The sequence below is a fragment of the Dipodomys merriami genome, unplaced genomic scaffold (genome assembly GCF_024711535.1).
Source record: "Dipodomys merriami isolate MVZ:Mamm:240054 unplaced genomic scaffold, mDipMer1.0.p SCAF_36, whole genome shotgun sequence".
NCBI classification, from domain to species: domain Eukaryota; kingdom Metazoa; phylum Chordata; class Mammalia; order Rodentia; family Heteromyidae; genus Dipodomys; species Dipodomys merriami.
The window spans coordinates 979959-995252 of record NW_027205159.1 but is presented as its reverse complement, the minus strand read 5'-3'; the positions used below and the strand labels follow the sequence as shown (position 1 = coordinate 995252).

The window sequence follows — 15294 nt, the reverse complement described above, 5'->3', positions numbered from 1 at the left end:
AAAAGAGCTTTAATCAACATGCCATGTTGGGCAGAACAGACTAAAGGGTTTCAATGAACCCTACCTCTTCATGAGGCTGGGAAACAAAGGGAAGGGGGTTGGGATGTGCATAACTGGTCCAGGTCAGTGATCTGATAGCTATCTCTGTTCTGGTTCTACAATGGATTCTAGATACATTATTAACCCTGTCATCTGGGGTACCTACAGTTTCACCATCCTTGATAATTGCTCTCATTTGGGGGGGTGATCTCATCATGGAATAATCTGTCTTCTGAGGCTTGTTGTTGTAGTTTCAGTTCCTTGTCATAAAGATGTTTATTGGTCAGTCTTGTTCCTGGAATCCAAGATAACTGCAGAAAAGTGAGGTTTTGGTGGAAAAGGATAAAAAGGCAAAATAGAGCTGGAGAGGACAAAATGGAGTTTGTTCTTTCATAGTATCATTTAAGTCTTTTGTGTACTTGTTGATTATCCTTTTGCAAGTTACTTCTGTTCTTGATTTTAAGTTATTACTATATTGGGTGTCAGTAATAGTTTGGTCTTTATTCAGCAGCTAGATTTTAAGACATTTATGCAGGCTAGGCCACCAAGTGGCTCACATCTGTACTCCTAGCTACTTGAAGCTCTGGCAGACAAATTTGTGAGAATCTTATCTCCAGTTGACCAACAGAAAGCTAGAAATAGAGGTGTGCCTCAAGTGGTAGAACACCAGTCTTGAGCAAAAAAAAAAATGCCAAGCAAAGCTAAGTACTTGAGAAACCCTGTGTTTGAGCCCCACTTTGGCATGTGTGTGCACATTCATGTGTGCACACACAAAATGTATGCATTTATTATAGATCATACAAATGGCTGTTGAGAAAGTACACATATAAAATATTCCATAGACTTTGCCTGTGCTTAACCCATATTTACTGAAAGAATGATAGGTGCTAGACATACAAATGAATAAATCAAAAACTCTACCCATTAAAACTTACATTGTAATGGAGAATACCAAATATGTAGTACATTGTATGTAGTGAGGATAAGTGGAGGAAAAGTCAGGGCGAGGAAGGTAGTTATTACTGTGTGGAGGTTTTATTAGGGTATTTAGGACATTTGAGCAAAGACCTGAAGGACGTGTTAGTGGAAGAATATAAGCAGAACAACTTTATATGCAAAGGCATTGAGGTAACAACTTTGTTGGGCTCTATTTTGAAATAGCAGAAGAGACCTGTGAATGTCGGGGAGTAGAAATGACAAAAAAGGGGATCAACCATAGAAGACAGTCAGAAAAGAATAGGGTGGGCAAGATCACAAGGGACACTAGGTCATTGTAAGAACTTTACTATTGTTCTAATGGAGCCAACATACATCTTTTTTTCTTTTTTGAAGGAAATACTAGTGGTATATAGTTGAGGCTTGGAGTTTCTTTTGAAGCAATTTAACTGCCATTTTAGCCTTAAAACAGCATAAATAATACATAAGTGAATTGCATTCATTTAAAAATTTATTCCTGACAGGCGCTGGTGGCTCATGCCTGTAATCCTAGCTACTTAGGAGGCTGAGATCTGAAGATTGAGGTTCAAAGCCAGCCTGACAGATAGTCAGTGGGACTCTTATCTCCAATAAACCACTCAGAAAACCAGAAGTGTCACAGTGGCTCAAGTGGTAGAGCACTAGCCTTGAGCTGAAGAGCTGAGGGACAGCACCCAGGCCCAGAGTTCAAGCCCTACAACCGACAAATAAATAAATATAAAAATAAATTATTCCATTCGAATAAAATAGTAATTTAGGATATCAGGTAGAGTATGCTTAGAATTTGCTCTAATTAAAATAGGAAACCATTTCAGAATTTCAGGTAAAAAAGATAATTCTTAACTTTTTCTGGTTGTGGGGCCTGAACTCTGGGCCTAGGTGCTAGCACGTCCCTCAGCTTTTCAGTTCAAGGCTTGTACTCTTCCACTAGAGTCACAGCACTGGCTTTTTCTGCTTATGTGCTGTTGAGGAATCAAACCTAGGGCCTCATGCATGCAAGGCAAGCACTCTACCACTGAGCCACCTTCCCAGCCCGAATACTTAACTATTTTTTTAAATGAATTTATTAAAGAATTCTCTTAGGAAGATAACCACTTTTGATTTGTCATTAAAAAAAAGTCGTTTCTTCATGCTGTATAATAAAGGTAATGTACAAGAATACAGAGTTATAAGCTTCTTTCTGTTGGTATTCTCCGATAGCATAGCACAGTATAGTCATTTTTGCAATGCTAGAATAAATTTAAAAAGTCTCTCCTATGCTTCTCTTCAAAAAGCAGTAATAACAGGAAATGGCATAAAAATGCCTTTTTCTTCCTACTTATTCTGTCGTATTAGAACCGGTATTTTTACCATCACAGGCTACAATTTTTACTTTATCCACTTTAATAAGTTGTCAATTCTCTGAATTCAACATCATTCGATACAAAAGTCCACACATTATCACAGAATCTGTATATATTTAGAGAGCCCCTGATATTGACTCTGTTCCTGACCCTCTGAGCCAGTGCTGAGTTTATAGCCTTATGAAACTGAGGTAGAACTTGAAGTTCAAGTTGGGGTGTGATCTGTTGAGATTGTATGAGCTCATCTAGGCTTTCTTGAAGACTGTTTCCCAGCGTGGTATTTATTTCTATATAACTGATATGCCATGGCTTAGGAGGAAAAAACTGTTTTCTTCAGGTTTGCATTGATGTCCACTCCCTGAGGGGAAAGGCATTTCCCACTGCTGATAGGTTAGGAATGGCGGGGCCAGGAGCTGGGCGGAGGCACCCCCTCTCTTAACTATTTTTTAAGACATTAAAATTTTTGTTTTGAGATAATTTTAGATATAGGGAAAAGTTCGATTTAGGGAAAAGTTGCACAAGTTAACTGGAGAGTTTCCCTTTGCTCAGCTTGCTCTAATGTTAACAATTTAAAAAGCTGCAATTTCAGGTAGTAATAATCATCTTTAAGCATAAATTTTATTTGAATTTTCTATGTTCCAATTAAAGCTATCTTTCTGTTCTAACATACATTACAGAATCTCACATTATGTTTAGTTATTCGTAATTTTCAGTTTCCTTTTATCCATAGTAACAATTTAGTATTTTATAAACATGAACACTTTTCATTGTTTTTGTTGGTGGTCATAGGGCTTGAATTAGGGCTTGGGTGCTGTCCCTGAATCCTTTTGCTCAAGGCTAGTACTCTGCCACTTTGAGCCACAGCCCCACTTCCTGAACATTGACATTTTTCATGAGTTTTGGTCAATTATTTTACCAAATGTCTGTTTGGGTATCTCTGTTTCCCTCATGATTACATTGTTGTTATGGTGAAAATAATGTGGCATATCTCTTGGGTGGATTACAACGGCTTCTTAGGTAAGGGCAGAAACTGTTAGAATCCAAGTAAGGCTTGGACTAGGTTATTCACGGAGGTGGTTAGAAGTAGTTAATTTATGAAAAAACTTTGAACTAAATGAGTTCAAATATTTGAAAACATTGCTGTAGTGTCAACATATTGGGAGAAGGAAAAGGTATGACAGATGTATTCGCAAATGTTGTCTTTTGTCTAATGTTTGAGCTTTCTTACTCTAAATATTTTTTAACATACTAGTTTAGAAACTTGTAAAGTGAACTAAAATACTTGGGTAATTGTTTGCCTTTGTTGGTGTATATATATATATATATATATATATATATATATATATATATATATATATATATATATATATATATAGAACTTAAAGTATAAAATCAAGTATTATGTGAAGAGCAATTGCTTTTCCTTGGAGTCTAGGGAAATAAAATGTATTATGAGCTGCCAGGCCCATACTGGCACATGACTGTCATTTTAGTCCTGTTATTTTGTCACATATTCAAATCATCTTTGGGAATTTTCATTAATTCCTTATTATGTAAAATGGTATTTCCAGCCATGGTGGAGTTAGCAAGAACTGGACTTGTCTTCCTGATAAAAGCAACTAGGAAGCTGAATAAGCTCTGTGAATCAGCCATGCTCAGCAGACAGTACAGGATGTGGTTACCCAACAGAGGAGTAAGCACAATCATTGCCTAACCTTCTACCTGGTAACATATTCCATATCACAGTTTAGAAAGGGAAAAACCAAACAGAGCCGCTAAAAATTGCAGAAGAGAGTTCTAGAAAGGAAAATACTACACAGAAAGTGTTTACTGTATTGGGCTATCCATGCATGACAAGTCTTTAGTGATCACTCTTACTGTATGTACTCCATCCTTTGTTTCAGATACTTCAGTATTGGTTTAGGAATTCTCTAGTGGGTGCATATATATTCACAATTGTTTTATGAATAGACCTTTATCATTATATATTGACCGTTGTCTCTTCTGATAGCTTATTAAAGTCTATTTTGTCTGATGTAAGTATAGCCACTCTTATTATTGGCTTTTGATATAGGAATCCCTTGCATAGAATATCTTTTTTTATTTCTTCATAATCTCTCTATATAGTTAGATGTGAATTGATCTGAGTGCTGGTGGCTCATACTTTTAATCCTAGCTACTCCAAAGGCTGAGACCTGGAGAATCAAGTCTGTGAAACTTCATCCCCAAAGCAACCATCAAAAAGCCAAACTAGAGATGTAGCTCAAGTGGTAGAGATCCTACCTCTCTAGCTTCTCAAACAAGCTAGTGAGAGCATGAGGCCCTGAGTTCAAGCTCCAGTACTAAAAAAAAAAAAGAAAAAAAATAAGCGAATTGAGTATCTTATAGATAGCATATAGTTGTATAGCTGGGCCATGTTATTTTTAAAATTTATTTAACTTTTCATTCAACTAAGTCTTTTAATTGGAGAATTTAATCCATTTACGTCCAAGGCACTTACTGATAGATAAGGAGTTACTACTATGATTTTTCTAGTTGTTTTTGATTATAAATATTTTTCCCCCTTTTCTTCCTGTCTTCCTTTGTAGTTTGATGTTTGTAGTTTAATGTAGTGATGTGTTTTCCGCACCTTTTTCTTTTGTTTGTTTCTGTTAAAGATTTTTGCTTTGCAACTACCATGAGGCTTACATAGAACAACTTGTACTTGTAACAACCTTTTTCAATCTGAAAACAACTTTGATGGCATAAAATAACTCTACACACTTATTCTCTTCTCACTGCTTATGTTTATGACATGAGAATTTATATCATTCTGTAATTTGTATACTTTGGCAGTTTATTTTATCTGTAGTTATTAATATTCATACTAGAGAGAAAATTTCTGTATACATCATAAACTGCAGTCCTAGTGTTCAGAATATGGCTGTTTTACTTCTGTCGTTGAATTTTGTCCTTTTGTATATTCCATGAGATTGAGAGGCCTTTTGTTTCAGCTTAAAGATCTCCCTTCAACAATTGGTGTAAAATTATAAACTCCCTTAGGTTTTATTTGGGGAAATTTTAGTGTTCTATTTCTGAAAGACTACTTTTTTCCTACATATTTTTGAATATAAAATTATACTCCTTTGGGTTTTCTGCTGAGAAATCAGTTGATAATTATATTGGCAATCTTTTATATATGATGTGTTGAACTCTTTGTGCTTTCTCTCATTTTAAAAGCAGTTCTCAGGTTTGAACCCAGGGCCTTACATTTGCTAGGCAGGCATTCTACAGTTGCCCCAGGCCTCCAGCCTGTTTTTTGCTGATGATTTTTAAAGATAAGATGTTGCTTCTTTATTGACTTACATAGAAGCACAATGTTAAGCCAAAAGACGAAAAGACCCACTGTTGCTTTATCCCCATGCCTAGGTAGTCCAGAACAATGAGAGGTTTTAACACTGGTGATGTCATCATAGGCTTTAATGTTTAACTTTTATGGTTTTCTAAGTTTTATTGACTTTCATAACAAATATTTATTTATAAAAAACGATGTTGCTTCTTGCTCAGTGTACACCTGGACTGTGAGTGACCTACTTAAGGCTTCCTGTAGTTGCTGGAATTGACAGTTGTCACCACATCAAGCTTCCTTCTAAAGAGATGGAGTTTTGTGAACTTTTTTGCCCAAGCTGGCCTGGAACTTCCAGTCTTTGCCTCCCACATAATTAAGGAGGACAAGCACATGCTACTGTGCCTAGCTACAGTTAGAAAAGCAGTTGAAGTTTTTGTCTGGTTTGGCCTCAAATCCTCCCATTCTCTGTTTCCCAAGTAGCTAAGATTATAGGCAGGGGACACTGCTACTGAGCTATCTTTCTTTTTGATAGCTTGACTATTATATGTCTTGGTGAATTCCTCTTTGGGGCTGAATTTTATTGGAGACCTCTATACTATGAGTGCTTCATTTTTCTTTGCTTCCAAATTAGAAAGATATTTCAGCCATCACTTTATATTTTCTGTCTCTTTTCCTCCTTCTGCAGCTGTTATTCTGTGAAGATTTGGACTCTTGATAGTCTCCTCATGTGGGCTTTCTCTATTTTTTTTAAAAATTCTTCTTTTGCCCTTTCCTCTAACTTTGTAATTTCAAAGTTTTGACTTCTAATTAATCATCCTTTTGTTTGATCTAGTTTAATGTTTTATCTTTCTATTAAAAATTTCAGTTTATTATATTTCTTTCTATTTTTAAAATTCCCGTTGCTTTGTCTAACTTCTTGCTTTTGGTAATTTCCAACTTTCACTTAAGTTTTCTATTTGATATTGTTATTATTCACTGAACTTAAGAAAATTGTTCTAAATTCTTTATTAGTCATTTCATAGATGTCTTTTGGGTCTGTTACTGGATTTTTTTTTTCTTGTGAGGCATAGGTGTAAGGAAGGATTTCCTGGTTCCTGGTTTCTTATGTTGAGTAATTTTCTTTGCATTTGAGGAGACAGCTCCTCTTCTGGCCTTTATAGATATTCCTTTACTATTGCTTAGCCAGCTGTGGTTCTGAAGAAAAGGCTGGTGATGGTACTAGATAGGCATAGTTATTTTGAATTCTGTAGTTGGATATAATGTTGGCTGATTCTATGATAGTTTCTTGGCAAATCATAATTCCATTATTTGGAATCTGCACTTGGGTAGGACTTTAGACTTGGCTCCAAGTTTTGGCAAAGTTGCTATTCAGTATTGGCGGATTGGAGGCTATATTCCTGATAAATGCATAGGTGAGGACTGCTTTGCGATCAGGTTGGTTCCATGGGCTGAGCATTTGATTGAGTTGAGGTGTCTTCTCTAAAATGTTGGGAAGTAGGAATCTTTCTGCCTTTAGAGAGTCTAAGGGGGCTTTTTAGCTAAGAGGAGCCACTGTTTTTGTGTTCAGGCAGGTCTATTCCTATGAAGGTATAGTTCTGGTGAAGTGTGCAGAGATGGATGTTGTCGTTGGTGTTGGCTATAAGGCTGAGCATGGAGACTCATTCAGTGACTCAAGCTAGGTGGAACAAAGATGATCAGTTTACTTTTGTGGATAGGATAGGAAGTTAGCTGTTATCTCTGATTAGGAACCATAGCTAGTAGGAACACAGAGTAGCTACTACAGTCCAAGTAGTAGTCCCTTTAATTTGTATCCTTTCTTTGTTCTTACCTGACCTTGGTGGTTTGGTTGTGCCACTGTCTCTAATATTCCCTGTGAGGTGAAACCAGAGTGGATTTACTGGGGTATCTCCCAGTATGTTAAAGATGCTGGATGAGGGGTTGGGGATTTGGCTTAGTTTAAGATTTTCCTAGCAAGTACAAGGCCTTGAGTTCAATCAGAAAAAAAATGCTGGATGACTGTCTTCCCCCCTCAAAGAAACCGTGAATCTAGGGAAATCCTCTCTATTATGTTAATAGGCCCAAAGGGCCTTGGTAATAATTTTCTAAATAATTGGATTTTTTAGAAATCTGATCTGTAGATAGTTAAAAGTTGAACTTTCTGTGGTAGAGAGTGGAGCCTGAGACTTCTGATTCCACTATTTAGCTGATATCATTCCTTCTGGGTTTGTATATTCAAGTTTTACATATAGACCCCCTCCATGACTACGTCCTTCATATTTTCGTATGTGTTGCCTGAAATGTTTGTTTCTTTATGTTTAATTTCATTCTCAGTTTTATATTCTTATCTTTTTTATTTCTTGCTTGTACTTCAGATAACTCAAATTTATCCACTTAATGTCAGGGTTATACTGCTATCACCTAGTACCATTTTAGAACATTTTCATCACCCTAAAATACTCCTAGCCTTACCCATCAACTCTTCCATTCCCTTTAATCCTAGACATCCATCAATCTACTTCCTATCCTTATGGATGTTTTTCTTTATTTTTATTTATTTAGTTTTAAATTTTTATTGTTATTATAAAGGTGATTACCTCACTTATTATATAAGTCAGGTAAAAAGTAGATTTCTTGGATGGGAAGGGGAAACAAAGGAGGAGGCAACAATGCTTGATAAGAAATGTACTCATTATCTTGCCCATGTAATTGTAACCCCTCTGTATGGTATTTTCACAATAAAAAAATACATTTTTTTGATAGTATAACCTGTTCATTGGCTCTCTTTAATGTTTTCCATCCCCACCCACAAGGTGTATAGTTCATTTTCAGCATAGTCTCCAGTGAGTACACTTGCTTTATTTATTCATCCTTTGTCACTCCATTTCTTTTGGGATATTTCATATAAAAAGAGTCACATTTTGTGACCTTTGCAACTTTTTTCTTATTTTTTTGATCGGTCGTGGGGCTTGAACTCTGGGCCTGGGCCCTGTCCCTCAGCTCTTTAGCTCAAGGCAAGTGCTCTACCACTTGAGCCACAGCACCACTTCCGGTTTTCTAGTGGTTTATTGGAGATAAGAGTCTCATGGACTTTTCCTGCCTGGGCTCCCTTTGAACCCGGATTCGCAGATCTCTGCCTCCCGAGTAGCTAGGATTACAGGCGTGAGCCACTGGCCTCAGAAGGTTCATGTTTTTATTTAAATGTTTCATTTAAATGTTTATGTTTCAGCATACATGTATAATCTATTAGTTTTAATATAAAAATATTGTACTTAATTGTGAGAACACTTACTTCTCCAGGAATAAATGTTATTTCTTCTTTTGCTTTTTTACTTCTATTTTATTTCCTGTCCATGTATCCTATTCCTATATTCCTGAAATATATGTACCCTGGTTTGAAAATCACAGATACATTCTCATACTTGGCTAATAGCACTGTCTTTTAAAAGTATGACATGCCTTTTAAAAAGAACCAGTAGCAACTGCTCTCAACTTAAACTGAGCAAGCTACAGGATCAGCAAATGGTTGCCTTTCTTCCGGACCTGTGCTTCTAGATTGGTCATAGGATTATCTTCCTTTAGTGTTGTCCAGAACAGTCCTGTTAGCAGAAACCAGAAAGAATCGATCTCTTGTATAAATGTGATGTGAATTGCAATTGTTTAAATGAATCTTTTGCTAGGTATGTCAATTAGCAAGCAACATAAGGATTATGAGTTTTATTCTATATAGATCACTTTGGTTCATAAATGGGATTGCACATAGCATAGCAGATATGTATTCATATAACCTTATTCTTGATTCTTTTCTGTACTCAGCTTACTAGGGAGAGGGAGCCAGTCTTTGTTTTGTATTCCCCTTTCTTTAGACAGGCAAAATTTAGTACTCACTAAGTGAATTTCAGATTGTTGCTAGGTATATTATTATTTACATGAACATGGTTAACTTCGTATTCAAAAGTATAGCCTACTCAGTGGCTATATATTTTTTGGTAAATGTTTGTGCTTATATAGGTTTTCATCTATATGTGTTTTGTGTTTTCAAAGTTCCTTTTAAAAATTTGAATATGTAGAACTAAGATTTCTTTCTCTTAAGTCTTTAAACTTAATAAAAAATTGAAAGTCCAACAAATAAAAAATGTAGTTAAAATACTTATACAGAAAACATCTTAGTAACTTTCTTTTGCGAGGGTAGTTCTGGGCCTTTAACTTGGGTCTTACATTTTTCTAGGCAGATTCTTTACCATTGAGCAATTTCCCCAGCTCAGCCCCCAAATGACTTTGTATATATGGTTGTGTGCTGGTCATGGGGCTTGAACTCTGGGTCTGGGTACTGTCTCTAAATTTTTTTTTTTTGTTGTTGTTTAAGGCTAGAACTCTATCACTTGAACCACAGTTCCATTTCCAGCTTTTTGGTAGTTAATTGGAGACAAGAGTATCATGACCTTTCCTGCCTGGGCTGACTTCAAATTATGATCCTTAGAATTTAGCCTCCTGAGTAGCTAAGATTATGGGAAAGAGCCATCAGCACCCAGGCTAAATGATTTAATACTTTATATTCCAGGATCTATCTATCTATCTATCTATCTATCTATCTATCTATCTATCTATCTATCTTTCTTTCTTTCTTTCTTTCTTTCTTTCTTTCTTTCTTTCTTTCTTTCTTTCTTTCTTTCTTTCTTTCTTTCTTTTTCCCCCTCAGGTAGTAAATGCTTGAGCCTTGATAATGAAGTCATTTTATATATCTTGAATACGCTTTGAGAAATGAGCATGTGTGCGACTTGTCACAAAATTTATAATTCAGAATATTGGATTTTTTAAGTCACCGATCCTTTGAACATTATATAGGTCTGATAACCATTTATTTCTGAATGTGGATATAGTGCTTTTGATTTGGGATCTCAGTATCAGTATAATAACAGAGTATATAGCAACTTTTTATTTTATACTTTTATTATTGAATTTCATAGTTCCTGAAATCTTCTTTTCTCTTACATTTTTAATATAAAAAGCTACAGGTCAGAGAAGTAACTAACTTTATACAGTATAGTAGTTAACAGAGGCAAATCTTGAACCTGTGTTTCTTGATTCCAACTAAGATCGCTGTCTCTGTCACTATGGTTACTTGCTACTTAAAGTTCAGATGTTTCAGGAGAAGCTGACATTGTTTCTGTGTTGTTTTTGTAATGAACATTGCCATTCAGAAATAATAACTTAGAAGTTTGCTTTTACTCTATTAGTAGGTAGTCAGTGACACAAGTGCAGTGTAATAGAACAACATAGAAAAGCAGATCCCATAAGTTGACTAGAAGTTTAATGTAATAATTTCAGTGTGGGGGCTGGGAAGGTGGCTCAGTGGTAGAGTGCTTGCCTCACATGCATGAGGCCCTGGGTTCAATTCCTCAACACCACATAAGCAAAAAGAAAAAAGCCGGAAGTGGCGCTGTGGTTCAAGTGGTAGAGCGCTAGCCTTGAGCTGAAGAGATGAGGGACAGTACCCAGGCCCAGAGTTCAGGCCCCATGACCAGACACCCCCCCAAAAAAAATAATAATTTCAGTGTATTTTATCCTTTATCTCTTGTTCATTTAATTATTGTAGGTTAAACTAAACATTATAAAAGCATGAATGTAGGTATAATTTTTTTTTCTTTCCCAGACAGATACTGATTATGTGCATGGTGTTGTAACCAACCTGGAGAAAGAGTAAGTCCTTCCTAAGATGGAAATTGAAACATTTTTGTTGCTATTATCTTTCGATTTTTTGCTATAACAGCATGTCTTTATTCATTTCTCTGTGGAGTTCATTGCTCTTTGGCCTGTCAGTGATTTTTCAAATTGTCATTTAAAAATTCAGTGATCTGGGGCTGGGAAGGTGGCTCAGTGGTAGAGCACTTGCCTTGCATGCATGAGGCCCTGGGTTCGATTCCTCAGCACCGCATAAGAAAAAAGAAAAAAGCCGGAAGTGGCGCTGTGGCTCAAGTGGTAGAGTGCTAGCCTTGAGCTGAAGAGCTGAGGGACAGCGCCCAGGCTGAGTTCAAGCCCCACGATCGTACCCCCCCCCAAAAATTCAGTGATCTGAGGGGATAAAATAGGCATATTGCATTTGTAGAGGAGATTTAAATATCATATGTATATAACACTGTCAATTTAAAGTCTATTCTTGAGATTGTTTAAAATCTTTTACCCTCTATCAAGTAATTTTTTAAGCTGTCAGGACAGCTATTAATGTAATCATTATAGACTTATGTGCTGTAAACCATGTCTAAATCTGCTCTGTTTGGCAAAGATTGGTTACCAATTTCCTGTGGGCAGGGATTATAGTAGGTAACTTATAGAAAGCTTAGGATTAAATTGTAATTTGTTAGATTTTCTTTAAGTGCTAAGTTTTTTTGGTAGTCTGCATAGAACACAATAGTATAAATACTTAAATAAGGAACTAGGATAATAGTTCCTGATTTTCCTTCCTAGAGACCACTTGGCTAGGTTTGTGAACATATGTAGTTATTTTGTTGATGTGCTTCTTTCTAAATATGCAGGCAAGGCCAGGAGAATAAAAGTACAATTAAGCACCAAGAAATATTGTGCAAAGGCAGATACATACTCATTTTGTGGAGAAATGAAAAATGAGAATACAAAAAGACTTTATGTTTGCACCAGTGAGTTGAATTCAAAACTTTGATTAACTTTTAAGTAGTTATGCAAAGGAGTTGCCATTTAATAAAGCAGGTTATAAGTACAATGCATCTTGATTAATGTCACTCCTTTCAACATTCTCACCTACTAAGAAGATGGAGGGAAGATCTTAATTTTATAGGATATACATTGGATTCTTGACTGCATCCCTTGACCCCATTCCATCCCTTTCAATACCTGCATCCTAGTGTTTATTTTGTTGAACTCTGACTGCTTTTCTAAGGAATTAAATTATTTGAGTTCTCCCTTGAATCGATCATATGTCAGTCAACACATTTGTATGCACTTGCGTAACACCCAACATATTTACTTACAAGTTTATACGCTGAATAGAGCTTCCACATGGAAAGGAAAACATCACCCTTTATCTCTCTTGGCCTGGCTGGCTGACTTGAGATTCCACCTCTCCCAATTAGAGTGGCTGTCACCAAGAAAACAATAACACTTGCTAGTGAGGATGCAGCCAAAAGGGAACCCTAATACACTGTTGGTGGGAATGTAAATTTGTTCAACCACTCTGGAAAGCAGTATGGAAGTTCCTCAAAAAAACATAGAACTACCCAATGATCCAGCAATTCTATTCCTGAGCACTTATCCAAAAGATTCCAAACCAGCATACAGTAAAGCTACCAGCACAGACATGTGCATTGCATCACTATTCATCATTGCAAAGGTATGGAATTGGTCCAGATACCCCTCAGTGGATGAATGGATCAAGAAAATGTGGCATATATACACATATGGAACTTCTCTCTTCCATTAGGAAGAATGATATAGTACCATTTGTAAAGAAATGGGTATTTATAATGTACCATGTGATTTTTTTGTTCTTTGTATGTTCCTCCCCCATGGTATAACCCCTGATTTCACTGTATTTGATGTTGGTGCCCTGCATCTTGTATATACACTTCTCTAGTTTGGAGAGGAGAAGGGAAAAAACAAAATGCTTAAATAGGGATACAGGTTGACCCATTGTAACAATGAGATGCACAAGACACTGTGTTGAAAAACCAACTTTGCAATTTAGGCGGGGGTGGGAGGGGTGGAGGTGAGGTGAGGGGGAAGTGTGGTTGTGGAGGTGGGAGGGAAGGGATGGTAGGGGAAAAACAAAGGAGTAGGTAGCAATGCTTGATAGGAAATGTACTCATTACCTTGCTCATGTAACTGTAACTCCTCTGTACAGTATTTTTACAATAAAAAGTATATAAAAAAGAAATGGTTTCAAAACTTTTAAAAAGGTTTTCTCAGCAAAAGCCCTTTCTAGCCCAAAGGGCTAGAGAATTCTTTATTGTAGGGGGTATCTGTGCATATGGAATGTTGGACAAACTCTGAGTGCCTATCCATAAGCTGTTAAGGGTGTTATTGCTCATCAGTTAGGACAACCACAGTGTCCTCAGGAAGGATGAAATTGTCCCCACTTGAGAGGAACTAATTTAGAATGCCCTGAATACTATAACCTACAACTAAAGTGTCCTGAAAATAGAACCTTGAACTTTACATGAACAATGTATTTGGATGCACACAAATACTCATTTGTTTTCTTTCTTCAATTCTTTATTTCCTGTGAGAACTTCATATGTTTGCTTTAAATTCTGATTCGTTTTAGGAATATAATGCCTACAGTTTGCCCAGGGTTTTTAATGCTACTTTAAGGATAGTGGCATCTCTACACTGTTTTAAAAAGCATTGTTAGAAAAAAACAAAGGCAAAAACTTAGGCTGTTACAGAAACCTGCATTTTCTAGTAAATGATATCAGTCAGGGATGAACTACTTCACCGAACACTTTGTGATCACATAACCTGCTATACATACCTACAGATGTGTTATGTTAGATCCAGTACATTGAGCATTAGACAAATGAAATCTCATAGAATTTAAATAACTTAGTTGACCTTTCTCACAATAGATTTTCTAAAGAAATCAGCTCTGGTTTGGTGGAAATAATATCGCCTCCTGAAAGCTATTACCCTGACCTGACAAACCTGAAGGAGACATTTGGAGACTCTAAAGAAAGAGTAAGGTGAGCTGTATGTCATTTAAAATACTCTGTTCATGTCAGTTTGATGTCTACAATAGTTGTTCATCAAAGCTTAGAGTATTTTGGGATTAAGTTTGGGAAATACTCTAGGTGGCCTCATTACTTTTAAGTTCAGGACTGCTTGTGAAATATATTCTGAAGGAATTTTCTTAATTTGAATGAGAGCATAGTGTGAGCCTTGATATTACTGTGTTTTCTTTTCCTTCTCTTTCTTTTTTTTTGTGCCAGTCCTGGGTCTTAAACTCAAGACCTGGGCACTGTTCTTCAGCTGCTTTTTGCTCTACCACTTGAGCCACAGCTCTCCTTCTGGCTTTTTCTGAGTAGTTTATTGGAGTTCAGAGTCTCAAGGACTTTGCTCAGGCTGGCTTCAAATCCAGATCCTCTGAGTAGCTAGGATTAGAGGCATGAGCCATTGGTGCCTGGCTTCTTACTGTGTTTTCTTGAAATGACTTAGAACCATTGTTACTCAACACTAGTCAGTGTGTTTCTATAGGCCATCAGAAATGCTCAGAAAACTGGTATTATAAGTTTAATATATTTTTTAGCATTCAGTTCATATTTATTCTTTGTTCATTGCATACACCTATTTTAGGCAGTACTGATTTTTTTGGGGGGAGGTGTGGGCTGGAACTCTGGGCCTTGTACTTTTGCTCAGCATTTGTGCAAGTGATGCTTCATTACTTGAGTCATGCCTCCATCCATTTTGCTGGCTAACAAAGATAAGAAATATCTATGAGATGTTTTTTTCTGCCTGAGCTGACTTTGAACCAAAATCCTCCAGGTCTAAGCCTTCTGAAGAGCTTTTTGTAATCTTCTGGATTGCAGGTGTGAGCCACCAGTGCCCAGCTAGTACTAGGATTTTGAACTCAGGGTTTTGTGATTG

The 15294-nt window shown here is 36.5% G+C and overlaps 1 protein-coding gene and 1 pseudogene across 4 annotated transcripts in view; one reads left to right on the top strand and one right to left on the bottom strand.

Moving 5' to 3' along the window:
• Mgat4a (alpha-1,3-mannosyl-glycoprotein 4-beta-N-acetylglucosaminyltransferase A) overlaps window positions 1–15294 on the top strand; it is a 104033-nt gene that overhangs the window by 58818 nt on the left and 29921 nt on the right. For all 4 annotated transcript variants that reach the window (XM_069988492.1, XM_069988489.1, XM_069988491.1 and 1 more), the window contains exons 6-7: window positions 11336–11382; window positions 14280–14393. In XM_069988492.1, coding sequence (XP_069844593.1) covers window positions 11336–11382; window positions 14280–14393 — 161 coding nt within the window. The remainder of the gene's footprint in view (window positions 1–11335; window positions 11383–14279; window positions 14394–15294) is intronic.
• LOC138804297 (transcription initiation factor IIA subunit 2 pseudogene) lies at window positions 2333–2730 on the bottom strand (annotated as a pseudogene).